Genomic DNA, 12,305 nt, shown 5'->3' with positions numbered 1-12,305 from the left:
GTGATAGGCTATCTCCCGTGTGATCTCACCAGGCACAGGAAGGAAGTAATGAGCAGAACACAGAGGGTGATAGGCTATCTCCTGTAATGTGATGTCACCAGGCACAGGCAGGAAGTCATGAGCAGGTCACAGAGGGTGATAGGCTGTCTCCTGTAATGTGTTGTCACCAGGCACAGGCAGGAAGTAATGAGCAGGTCACAGAGGGTGATAGGCTATCTCCCTAGTGATCTCACCAGGCACAGACAGGAAGTCATGAGCAGGTCACAGAGGGTGATAGGCTGTCTCCCTTGTGATGTCACCAGGCACAGGCAGGAAGTCATGAGCAGGTCACAGAGGGTGATAGGCTATCTCCTGTAATGTGATGTCACCAGGCACAGACAGGAAGTCATGAGCAGGTCACAGAGGGTGATAGGCTATCTCCTGTAATGTGATGTCATCAGGCACAGACAGGAAGTCATGAGCAGGTCACAGAGGGTGATAGGCTATCTCCTGTAATGTGATGTCACCAGGCGCAGGCAGGAAGTAATAAGCAGGTCACAGAGGGTGATAGGCTGTCTCCCTTGTGATCTCACCAGGCACAGGCAGGAAGTCATGAGCAGGTCACGGAGGGTGATAGGCTGTCTCCCTTGTGATGTCACCAGGCACAGGCAGGAAGTCATGAGCAGGTCATGGAGGGTGATAGGCTATTTCCCGTGTGATGTCACCAGGCATAGGCAGGAAGTCATGAGCAGGTCACAGAGGGTGATAGGCTATTTCCCGTGTGATGTCACCAGGCACAGGCAGGAAGTCATGAGCAGGTCACAGAGGGTGATATGCTGTCTCCCTTGTGATGTCACCAGGCACAGGCAGGAAGTCATGAGCAGGTCACAGAGGGTGATAGGCTATCTCCTGTAATGTGATCTCACCAAGCACAGACAGGAAGTAATGAGCAGGTCACAGAGGGTGATAGGCTGTCTCCCTAGTGATGTCACCAGGCACAGGCAGGAAGTCATGAGCAGGTCACAGAGGGTGATAGGCTATCTCCCTAGTGATCTCACCAGGCACAGGCAGGAAGTCATGAGCAGGTCACGGAGGGTGCTAGGCTGTCTCCCGTGTGATGTCACCAGGCACAGGCAGGAAGTCTTGAGCAGGTCACGGAGGGTGATAGGCTGTCTCCCGTGTGATGTCACCAGGCACAGGCAGGAAGTCTTGAGCAGGTCACAGAGGGTGATAGGCTGCCTCCCTTTTGATGTCACCAGGCACAGGCAGGAAGTCATGAGCAGGTCACAGAGGGTGATAGGCTATCTCCCTTGTGATGTCACCAGGCACAGGCAGGAAGTCATGAGCAGGTCACAGAGGGTGATAGGCTGTCTCCTGTAATGTGATGTCACCAGGCACAGGCAGGAAGTCATGGGCAGGTCACATAGGGTGATAGGCTGTCTCCTGTAATGTGATGTCACCAGGCACAGGCAAGAAGTCATAATCAGGTCACAGACGGTGATAGGCTGTCTCCCTTGTGATGTCACCAGGCACAGGCAGGAAGTCATGAGCAGGTCACGGAGGGTGATAGGCTGTCTCCCTTGTGATGTCACCAGGCACAGGCAGGAAGTCATGAGCAGGTCACAGAGGGTGATAGGCTATCTCCTGTAATGTGATGTCACCAGGCACAGGCAGGAAGTCATGAGCAGGTCACAGAGGGTGATAGGCTGTATCCTGTAATGTGATCTCACCAGGCACATGCAGGAAGTCATGAGCAGGTCACAGAGGGTGATAGGCTATCTCCCTAGTGATCTCACCAGGCACAGACAGAAAGTAATGAGCAGGTCACAGAGGGTTATAGGCTATCTCCTGTAATGTGATGTCACAGGGCACAGGCAGGAAGTAATGAGCAGGTCACAGATTGTGATAGGCTATCTCCTGTAATGTGATGTCACCAGGCACAGACAGGAAGTAATGAGCAGGTCACAGAGGGTGATAGGCTGTCTCCCTAGTGATGTCACCTGGCACAGGCAGGAAGTCATGAGCAGGTCACAGAGGGTGATAGGCTATCTCCCTAGTGATGTCACCAGGCACAGGCAGGAAGTCATGAGCAGGTCACAGAGGGTGATAGGCTGTCTCCTGTAATGTAATCTCACCAGGCACAGGCAGGAGGTCATGAGCAGGTCACAGAGGGTGATAGGCTATCTCCTGTAATGTGATCTCACCAGGCACAGACAGGAAGTAATGAGCAGGTCACAGAGGGTGATAGGCTATCTCCTGTAATGTGATGTCACCAGGCACAGGCAGGAAGTAATGAGCAGGTCACAGAGGGTGATAGGCTATCTCCCGTGTGATGTCACCAGGCACAGGCAGGAAGTAATGAGCAGGTCACAGAGGGTGATAGGCTATCTCCCGTGTGATGTCACCAGGCACAGGCAGGAAGTAATGATAAGGTCACAGAGGGTGATAGGCTGTCTCCTGTAATGTGATGTCACCAGGCACAGGCAGGAAGTCATGAGCAGGTCACAGAGGGTGATAGGCTATCTCCCTAGTGATCTCACCAGGCACAGGCAGGAAGTCATGAGCAGGTCACGGAGGGTGCTAGGCTGTCTCCCGTGTGATGTCACCAGGCACAGGCAGGAAGTCTTGAGCAGGTCACGGAGGGTGATAGGCTGTCTCCCGTGTGATGTCACCAGGCACAGGCAGGAAGTCTTGAGCAGGTCACAGAGGGTGATAGGCTGCCTCCCTTTTGATGTCACCAGGCACAGGCAGGAAGTCATGAGCAGGTCACAGAGGGTGATAGGCTATCTCCCTTGTGATCTCACCAGGCACAGGCAGGAAGTAATGAGCAGGTCACAGAGGGTGATAGGCTATCTCCTGTAATGTGATGTCACCAGGCACAGGCAGGAAGTCATGGGCAGGTCACATAGGGTGATAGGCTGTCTCCTGTAATGTGATGTCACCAGGCACAGGCAAGAAGTCATAATCAGGTCACAGACGGTGATAGGCTGTCTCCCTTGTGATGTCACCAGGCACAGGCAGGAAGTCATGAGCAGGTCACGGAGGGTGATAGGCTGTCTCCCTTGTGATGTCACCAGGCACAGGCAGGAAGTCATGAGCAGGTCACAGAGGGTGATAGGCTATCTCCTGTAATGTGATGTCACCAGGCACAGGCAGGAAGTCATGAGCAGGTCACAGAGGGTGATAGGCTGTATCCTGTAATGTGATCTCACCAGGCACATGCAGGAAGTCATGAGCAGGTCACAGAGGGTGATAGGCTATCTCCCTAGTGATCTCACCAGGCACAGACAGAAAGTAATGAGCAGGTCACAGAGGGTTATAGGCTATCTCCTGTAATGTGATGTCACAGGGCACAGGCAGGAAGTAATGAGCAGGTCACAGATTGTGATAGGCTATCTCCTGTAATGTGATGTCACCAGGCACAGACAGGAAGTAATGAGCAGGTCACAGAGGGTGATAGGCTGTCTCCCTAGTGATGTCACCTGGCACAGGCAGGAAGTCATGAGCAGGTCACAGAGGGTGATAGGCTATCTCCCTAGTGATGTCACCAGGCACAGGCAGGAAGTCATGAGCAGGTCACAGAGGGTGATAGGCTGTCTCCTGTAATGTAATCTCACCAGGCACAGGCAGGAGGTCATGAGCAGGTCACAGAGGGTGATAGGCTATCTCCTGTAATGTGATCTCACCAGGCACAGACAGGAAGTAATGAGCAGGTCACAGAGGGTGATAGGCTATCTCCTGTAATGTGATGTCACCAGGCACAGGCAGGAAGTAATGAGCAGGTCACAGAGGGTGATAGGCTATCTCCCGTGTGATGTCACCAGGCACAGGCAGGAAGTAATGATAAGGTCACAGAGGGTGATAGGCTGTCTCCTGTAATGTGATGTCACCAGGCACAGGCAGGAAGTCATGAGCAGGTCACAGAGGGTGATAGGCTATCTCCTGTAATGTGATCTCACCAGGCACAGGCAGGAAGTCATGAGCAGGTCACGGAGGGTGATAGGCTGTCTCCCGTGTGATGTCACAAGGCACAGGCTGGAAGTAATGAGCAGGTCACAGAGGGTGATAGGCTGTCTCCCTTGTGATGTCACCAGGCACAGGCAGGAAGTCATGAGCAGGTCACAGAGGGTGATAGGCTATCTCCTGTAATGTGATCTCACCAGGCACATACAGGAAGTAATGAGCAGGTCACAGAGGGTGATAGGCTGTCTCCCTAGTGATGTCACCAGGCACAGGCAGGAAGTCATGAGCAGGTCACAGAGGGTGATAGGCTATCTCACTAGTGATCTCACCAGGCACAGGCAGGAAGCCATGAGCAGGTCACAGAGGGTGATAGGCTATCTCCCTAGTGATCTCACCAGGCACAGGCAGGAAGTCATGAGCAGGTCACGGAGGGTATTAGGCTGTCTCCCGTGTGATGTCACCAGGCACAGGCAGGAAGTCTTGAGCAGGTCACGGAGGGTGATAGGCTATCTCCCGTGTGATGTCACCAGGCACAGGCAGGAAGTCTTGAGCAGGTCACAGAGGGTGATAGGCTGTCTCCTTTTTGATGTCACCAGGCACAGGCAGGAAGTCATGAGCAGGTCACAGAGGGTGATAGGCTATCTCCCTTGTGATCTCACCAGGCACAGGCAGGAAGTCATGAGCAGGTCACTGAGGGTGATAGGCTATCTCCTGTAACGTGATGTCACCAGGCACAGGCAGGAAGTCATGAGCAGGTCACAGGGGGTGATAGGCTGTCTCCTGTAATGTGATCTCACCAGGCACAGGCAGGAAGTAATGAGCAGAACACAGAGGGTGATAGGCTATCTCCCGTGTGATCTCACCAGGCACAGGAAGGAAGTAATGAGCAGAACACAGAGGGTGATAGGCTATCTCCTGTAATGTGATGTCACCAGGCACAGGCAGGAAGTCATGAGCAGGTCACAGAGGGTGATAGGCTGTCTCCTGTAATGTGTTGTCACCAGGCACAGGCAGGAAGTAATGAGCAGGTCACAGAGGGTGATAGGCTATCTCCCTAGTGATCTCACCAGGCACAGACAGGAAGTCATGAGCAGGTCACAGAGGGTGATAGGCTGTCTCCCTTGTGATGTCACCAGGCACAGGCAGGAAGTCATGAGCAGGTCACAGAGGGTGACAGGCTATCTCCTGTAATGTGATGTCACCAGGCACAGACAGGAAGTCATGAGCAGGTCACAGAGGGTGATAGGCTATCTCCTGTAATGTGATGTCATCAGGCACAGACAGGAAGTCATGAGCAGGTCACAGAGGGTGATAGGCTATCTCCTGTAATGTGATGTCACCAGGCGCAGGCAGGAAGTAATAAGCAGGTCACAGAGGGTGATAGGCTGTCTCCCTTGTGATCTCACCAGGCACAGGCAGGAAGTCATGAGCAGGTCACGGAGGGTGATAGGCTGTCTCCCTTGTGATGTCACCAGGCACAGGCAGGAAGTCATGAGCAGGTCACGGAGGGTGATAGGCTATTTCCCGTGTGATGTCACCAGGCATAGGCAGGAAGTCATGAGCAGGTCACAGAGGGTGATAGGCTATTTCCCGTGTGATGTCACCAGGCACAGGCAGGAAGTCATGAGCAGGTCACAGAGGGTGATATGCTGTCTCCCTTGTGATGTCACCAGGCACAGGCAGGAAGTCATGAGCAGGTCACAGAGGGTGATAGGCTATCTCCTGTAATGTGATCTCACCAAGCACAGACAGGAAGTAATGAGCAGGTCACAGAGGGTGATAGGCTGTCTCCCTAGTGATGTCACCAGGCACAGGCAGGAAGTCATGAGCAGGTCACAGAGGGTGATAGGCTATCTCCCTAATGATCTCACCAGGCACAGGCAGGAAGTCATGAGCAGGTCACGGAGGGTGCTAGGCTGTCTCCCGTGTGATGTCACCAGGCACAGGCAGGAAGTCTTGAGCAGGTCACGGAGGGTGATAGGCTGTCTCCCGTGTGATGTCACCAGGCACAGGCAGGATGTCTTGAGCAGGTCACAGAGGGTGATAGGCTGCCTCCCTTTTGATGTCACCAGGCACAGGCAGGAAGTCATGAGCAGGTCACAGAGGGTGATAGGCTATCTCCCTTGTGATCTCACCAGGCACAGGCAGGAAGTAATGAGCAGGTCACAGAGGGTGATAGGCTATCTCCTGTAATGTGATGTCACCAGGCACAGGCAGGAAGTCATGGGCAGGTCACATAGGGTGATAGGCTGTCTCCTGTAATGTGATGTCACCAGGCACAGGCAAGAAGTCATAATCAGGTCACAGACGGTGATAGGCTGTCTCCCTTGTGATGTCACCAGGCACAGGCAGGAAGTCATGAGCAGGTCACGGAGGGTGATAAGCTGTCTCCCTTGTGATGTCACCAGGCACAGGCAGGAAGTCATGAGCAGGTCACAGAGGGTGATAGGCTATCTCCTGTAATGTGATGTCACCAGGCACAGGCAGGAAGTCATGAGCAGGTCACAGAGGGTGATAGGCTGTCTCCTGTAATGTGATCTCACCAGGCACAGGCAGGAAGTAATGAGCAGGTCACAGAGGGTGATAGGCTATCTCCCGTGTGATCTCACCAGGCACAGGAAGGAAGTAATGAGCAGAACACAGAGGGTGATAGGCTATCTCCTGTAATGTGATGTCACCAGGCACAGACAGGAAGTCATGAGCAGGTCACAGAGGGTGATAGGCTATCTCCTGTAATGTGATGTCACCAGGCACAGACAGGAAGTCATGAGCAGGTCACAGAGGGTGATAGGCTATCCCCTGTAATGTGATGTCACCAGGCGCAGGCAGGAAGTAATAAGCAGGTCACAGAGGGTGATAGGCTGTCTCCCTTGTGATCTCACCAGGCACAGGCAGGAAGTCATGAGCAGGTCACGGAGGGTGATAGGCTGTCTCCCTTGTGATGTCACCAGGCACAGGCAGGAAGTCATGAGCAGGTCACGGAGGGTGATAGGCTATTTCCCGTGTGATGTCACCAGGCATAGGCAGGAAGTTATGAGCAGGTCACAGAGGGTGATAGGCTATTTCCCGTGTGATGTCACCAGGCACAGGCAGGAAGTCATGAGCAGGTCACAGAGGGTGATAGGCTGTCTCCCTTGTGATCTCACCAGGCACAGGCAGGAAGTAATGAGCAGGTCACAGAGGGTGATAGGCTATCTCCTGTAATGTGATGTCACCAGGCACAGGCAGGAAGTCATGAGCAGGTCACAGCGGGTGATAAGCTATCTCCTGTAATGTGATGTCACCAGGCACAGGCAGGAAGTCATGAGCAGGTCACAGAGGGTGATAGGCTGTCTCCCTTGTGATGTCACCAGGCACAGGCAGGAAGTCATGAGCAGGTCACAGAGGGTGATAGGCTATCTCCCTAGTGATCTCACCAGTCACAGGCAGGAAGTCATGAGCAGGTCACAGAGGGTGATTGGCTATCTCCTGTAATGTGATGTCACCAGGCACAGACAGGAAGTAATGAGCAGGTCACAGAGGGTGATAGGCTATCTCCTGTAATGTGATGTCACCAGGCACAGACAGGAAGTAAAGAGCAGAGAGGAGACTTTTTTAACCCAATACATACTGTGCAGGTGTTGGGATCATTTGGTCAACAGTCCTTAGGTCGACACTGTTGGGTCAACATGCTGGAAGGTCGACAGGTGTCTATACCAACCTTGCAGAAGGTTGACATGAGTCTAGGTTGACAGGGTTCTAGGTTAACATAGGTGAAGGTCGACATGTGTCTAGGTCGACAGGTCGTTAGGTCGACATGGGTTTTTTCACTGTTTTATGAGCCGACATAACCCGGCAGGCGTTATTTCATGCTCTACCATCCACTAGGGCATGGTGCTGAGCACAGCGAGGCACCGCGCCCGAAGCATTGCAAGCGAATCAAGCGATGCGAGGTTCTGCAGGTTCACTTACAACTGTGTCCATGTCGACAATGTCGACATTTGTATAAAAAAAAACTGCGAAAAACCCATGTCAACCTAATGACCTGTCGACCTAATCCATGTCGACCTAACGCATGTGTCAACCTAAACCCATGTTGACATTGTCCCATGTGTTGACCTAAACCCATGTTGACCTTGTCCCATGTCGACCTAGACACCTGTTGACCTTCACCCATGTTGACCTAGAGCCCTGTTGTCCTTGCCCCCTGTCGACCCAACGGTGTCGACCTAAGTATGGTTGATAAAACGATCCACACCCTTTAAAATTACAATCCAGAGCCTCTATGCTTTTCCTCTGTCCAATCCAGAGCCTCAACTGTTCAATCCAGAGCTTCCAATCTCCTATTCTGTCCAATCCAGAGCTTTAACTCTCCTCCTCCTGTCCAATCAAATGCCTCCACTCCCGTCAATACAATCCACAGCCAGCACTCTCCTCAATCCAATCCCAAGCCACCAGTCTCCTCCTTAGTTCAATCCAGAGCCTCCACTCTTCTCTTCAGTCCAAACCACAAGCTCTATTTTTCCACAATATCAAATCAAGAAGCTATAATGTATGTCCTTTTTCCATTGTATGCGCTTTTCTGCCCCTACCATTGTCTAATCCAGAACGTACTGTACATTGCTCACTTGCTGTCTAATCTAGAATCTTTACTCTGCACCTCATGTTCTTATATAGAAATGTTTTCCCTACCATGCTGATTACCCCAGAATTCTCCTTCTCCTCTACCTCCGGTGTGACTCTATCCCACCTTCTTTATTCTTCTTTGGCTCTTCCCATGGACCAAGTCTTTTCTATCTGTTCCTAATCCTCATAACTTTGACTGTCTGTAAATACCCTGTTTGTTCTATCACTGTCTTCTATAGTAAAGCGCAATGAAATATGATGCTCTATATAAGAAACTGTTAAAAATTAAACCCTCGCTTATCTTCCCATATTAGTACAGATTTTTTTTTTATTGTGTTACATTTATACTGTCTTTTATCTAACTCTTCTTTCTCTGTCATTAATTAATGATTAATTGCCCTTGGTCTGTGCCCCTCTCTCCCCTGCCCGGCAGTTTTACGTTGGCCAACCTGAGAAGTTACGGCATAGACATAAGACATGTTGTGATTCATCCCGGTTCTGCCTTCCCGGCATCTATAGTCATCAGCAACGTTACCAATGGGAGCCGTACCATTCTTCATATGAACAGGTGTGTGTGGCATCTCCTCTACTGCATGTAAGGGTTGTGTTATACATAGGGTTCTATTGTCCGGTAATCCGGCCCCTGTATACTGTGGCTTCACATATCACACAGGAAAGGACAAAAGGCATTATACAATGATCTCAAGATGACACTGCACACACATCGTATGTAATGCAGTAAAAGTAACAGTGCTCGGGGGTATAATGGTGGCAAGGTTGGAGGTGATTTTAAACTAGGCGGTTGAGGGGAGGGAATAGTTAGTAACCGTAGACCAATAAATGAGTGTAGTATAGAGAGAAAAGACAGATACATTGTGGAGGAAGCAAGGTGAAGAGAGGAAGAGGAGGGAACAAGGCACACAATGGTGTATGAGAGTCACACAACCAAAACACAAGTTTTGTCCAAAATACTAATTTACCATTTCAGGAACCTTCTGCAACTGTAACAGATAACAGAATGAGGGCAAAGAAAAAACAAGGTCTGAATGCTTAGAGCTTAACTGGTAAATTGGGGGAACTAGAGACCGTAGTTTCGGAGGAGGATTTTGATCTCATAGGTATTACCAAAACTTGGTTGGACAAATCACATGAGTGGGAGGTTAACATACTGTAGAAGGTTAATGTCATTTTAGAAAAAACAGATTAGGTAGAAGGGGAGGGAGGTATGTTTATATGTTAAGCCATCCTTAAAACCATACATAAGGGAAGACATAAACGAGAGCACAATGGAGTTGGTAGAATCGGTCTGGGTAGAAATCACAGGTACTATTAAAGGGGCTAAAAACTTATAGTAGGAACAGGTTATAAACCACCCAACATAAATAAGGAGGAGGAAAAAGACCTCTTGCTACAGGTGGGAAAAGCGGCAGCTTAGGGAACATTCTGATGACTTTCCACACAAACCTCCCAGTGCTTACAAAAATACACAATACTTCCCTTGTTGGTCTGATGTTTTTAGTCGTCAGATGGACTAAAATGGGTCCTCGTGGCAAATTTTCATATATGTTTGTCCATGTAAGAGAATAGAAACAAATGGTATATAGTGAAGTATGACCACACAAAGGGGTTTATTCTAGTTCATTCTTTCTGACAAAATCCTTCTTAGATGGACAAAACCATGTGCACTGCAGGGGGGCAGATGTAACATGTGCAGAGAGAATTAGATTTGGGTGAGTAATTTTGTTTCTGTGCAGGGAAAATACTGACTGCTTTATTTTTACACTGCAATATAGATCTCACTTTGAAGTAAAACCTCACCCAAATCTAATTGTCTCTGCACAAGTTACATCTGCCCCACCTGCAGTGCACATGGTTTTGTTCATCTAAGAAGGATTTTGTCAGAAAGAATGAACTAGAATAACCCCCAAAGTTTTGTTTAGACACCCGTGCAGGTAGTTAAGGGCTGTGATGCTGTTCCTTCCACCCGATTAATTCTGAAAGTGAATCACGTACCCAACTCACATCAGTGATATGATTGATAAATCATATCAAGGTATCTTTTACTTGATTCGTACCCCAACTCACAGTGTACAGATGTTATGCTCTCACATCAAGGTATCTTTAAATTCACCGAAAGAGAAGGGGGTGCCACCGAAATAGATATACAATGCGTACCCCAACTCACTGATATGAATGCTGTGATGTTCCCATAAAGGTTTCTTTAAGCCACACGATAAATGGATCACAAAAAACTTTTAATAGCTTCCACATCCAGTTGCAAAGACATACAAGATAAAAATAGTGAGGGTATCACTAGGACTTCTGAAGTGGGATAGATGTTAAACACAAGGTCTGCAACCTGGAAGGTTTTCCGGATATTCCAACAGGGAGAATATCGATCAGGGTCCCAAACTGGATATCAGCGGTCCAAAGTGAATCCTCCTCTGCTCACACAACGCGTTTCAGTCCCCTCTGGGATCTTCCTCAAGGTGTACAGAGGAGTGCTTGGGTATGGGTTTATATACCCTATGGACAGGAAGTCAAATGACTTCCTTTTCCTTGATGCCGGAAACTTATTCGGGCGGGTGACAAGCGGAAGTGGGTGCATTGGAACGCACCGCACTTCCGGTTATCGCGTCTCCCGGCATGAGATATTTATACAGATCGCTTCACAGCGTTTTATTGATTACGTTTTTTTTTATTTCAGGAGAGTGATCCACACTATATAGAGCAGTTGTACACTCTAAAGTATTTTAAATGTTATTTTATACATACTGTAGTTATGATTTTATTGAGGTACAGGAACAGGAAGTCACTTCCTGTCCATAGGGTATATAAACCCATACCCAAGCACTCCTCTGTACACCTTGAGGAAGATCCCAGAGGGGATTGAAACGCGTTGTGTGAGAGCAGAGGAGGATTCACTTTGGACCGCTGATATCCAGTTTGGGACCCTGGTCGATATACTCCCTCGTTGGAATAATGACATCATATCCTTTCCGACTAAGAGGTGTGAGACGCATCTGCAGAACTCTGATACGTCACTTCCAGCGCAATGGTTGAGCGCTACGGAAGCTGGCCTCTGGTTGATTGAGCGCTTCAAAAAACATGGAGAAAACCCGCTTGTTCGCAGAACCATTCATTGCTTTAGCATTATGTTGCGATTATATGTATATCCGCTATTAGTGAGGCAATGTGTTAGAGATAGCACTGTCGTGTTGTATTAGAACAGATGTATTAGGGGAAGTTCAGTTCATGTTTTCTATGTATACAGTACATGTATGTATACCTGCTCTGATTCCACTTCCTCCATACCTTGAAAAAGGGCCATATGTGAGGCCCGAAACGCGTTGCTAGGAGGAACAGTGTCCAGGTACTTTGGGGACTCCAGTGTCAACTTTTTAATCTTATAGACACCCACTCTCTTCTCTAACCCGGGTGAGTGAGAGGTGGAGGACTTGTTTCTTTTGGACCCCATTAGTGCATGGACTTTTTATTCTTTGCATTTTTTAAAGAAGTTTTTTATCGTAATTTTGTTATTATTTGGAAACTGTGTACCTGTTGTGACCCGAGTAAAAGTGTTTTTTACTCACTCTGGATCATAATGACTGGGCTATCTCCCGACTGATCAAGGACTATAGGGCACAGAAACAAGGTGAGCTCTGATTCGATTAGAGTGAAAGACTGGATATCTCCTGTTTAAGATACCTTTATATGTCTATAGGGCTCTGCAGAGAGTTCAGTTGCAGAGGGTGACA

At 49.2% G+C, this 12,305-nt stretch overlaps 1 protein-coding gene across 1 annotated transcript in view; it reads left to right on the top strand.

Moving 5' to 3' along the window:
- Positions 1-12,305, top strand: part of KHK (ketohexokinase) — a 158,196-nt gene that overhangs the window by 13,922 nt on the left and 131,969 nt on the right. Inside the window, exons 2-3 of the mRNA XM_083175122.1 lie at positions 8,283-8,473; positions 8,981-9,115. Of these exons, the coding sequence (XP_083031248.1) occupies positions 8,283-8,473; positions 8,981-9,115 (326 nt within the window). The remainder of the gene's footprint in view (positions 1-8,282; positions 8,474-8,980; positions 9,116-12,305) is intronic.

Source organism: Crinia signifera, chromosome 3, assembly GCF_055691185.1.
Source record: "Crinia signifera chromosome 3, ASM5569118v1, whole genome shotgun sequence".
Classification (NCBI taxonomy): domain Eukaryota; kingdom Metazoa; phylum Chordata; class Amphibia; order Anura; family Myobatrachidae; genus Crinia; species Crinia signifera.
This window is presented reverse-complemented; position numbering and strand designations above follow the sequence as displayed.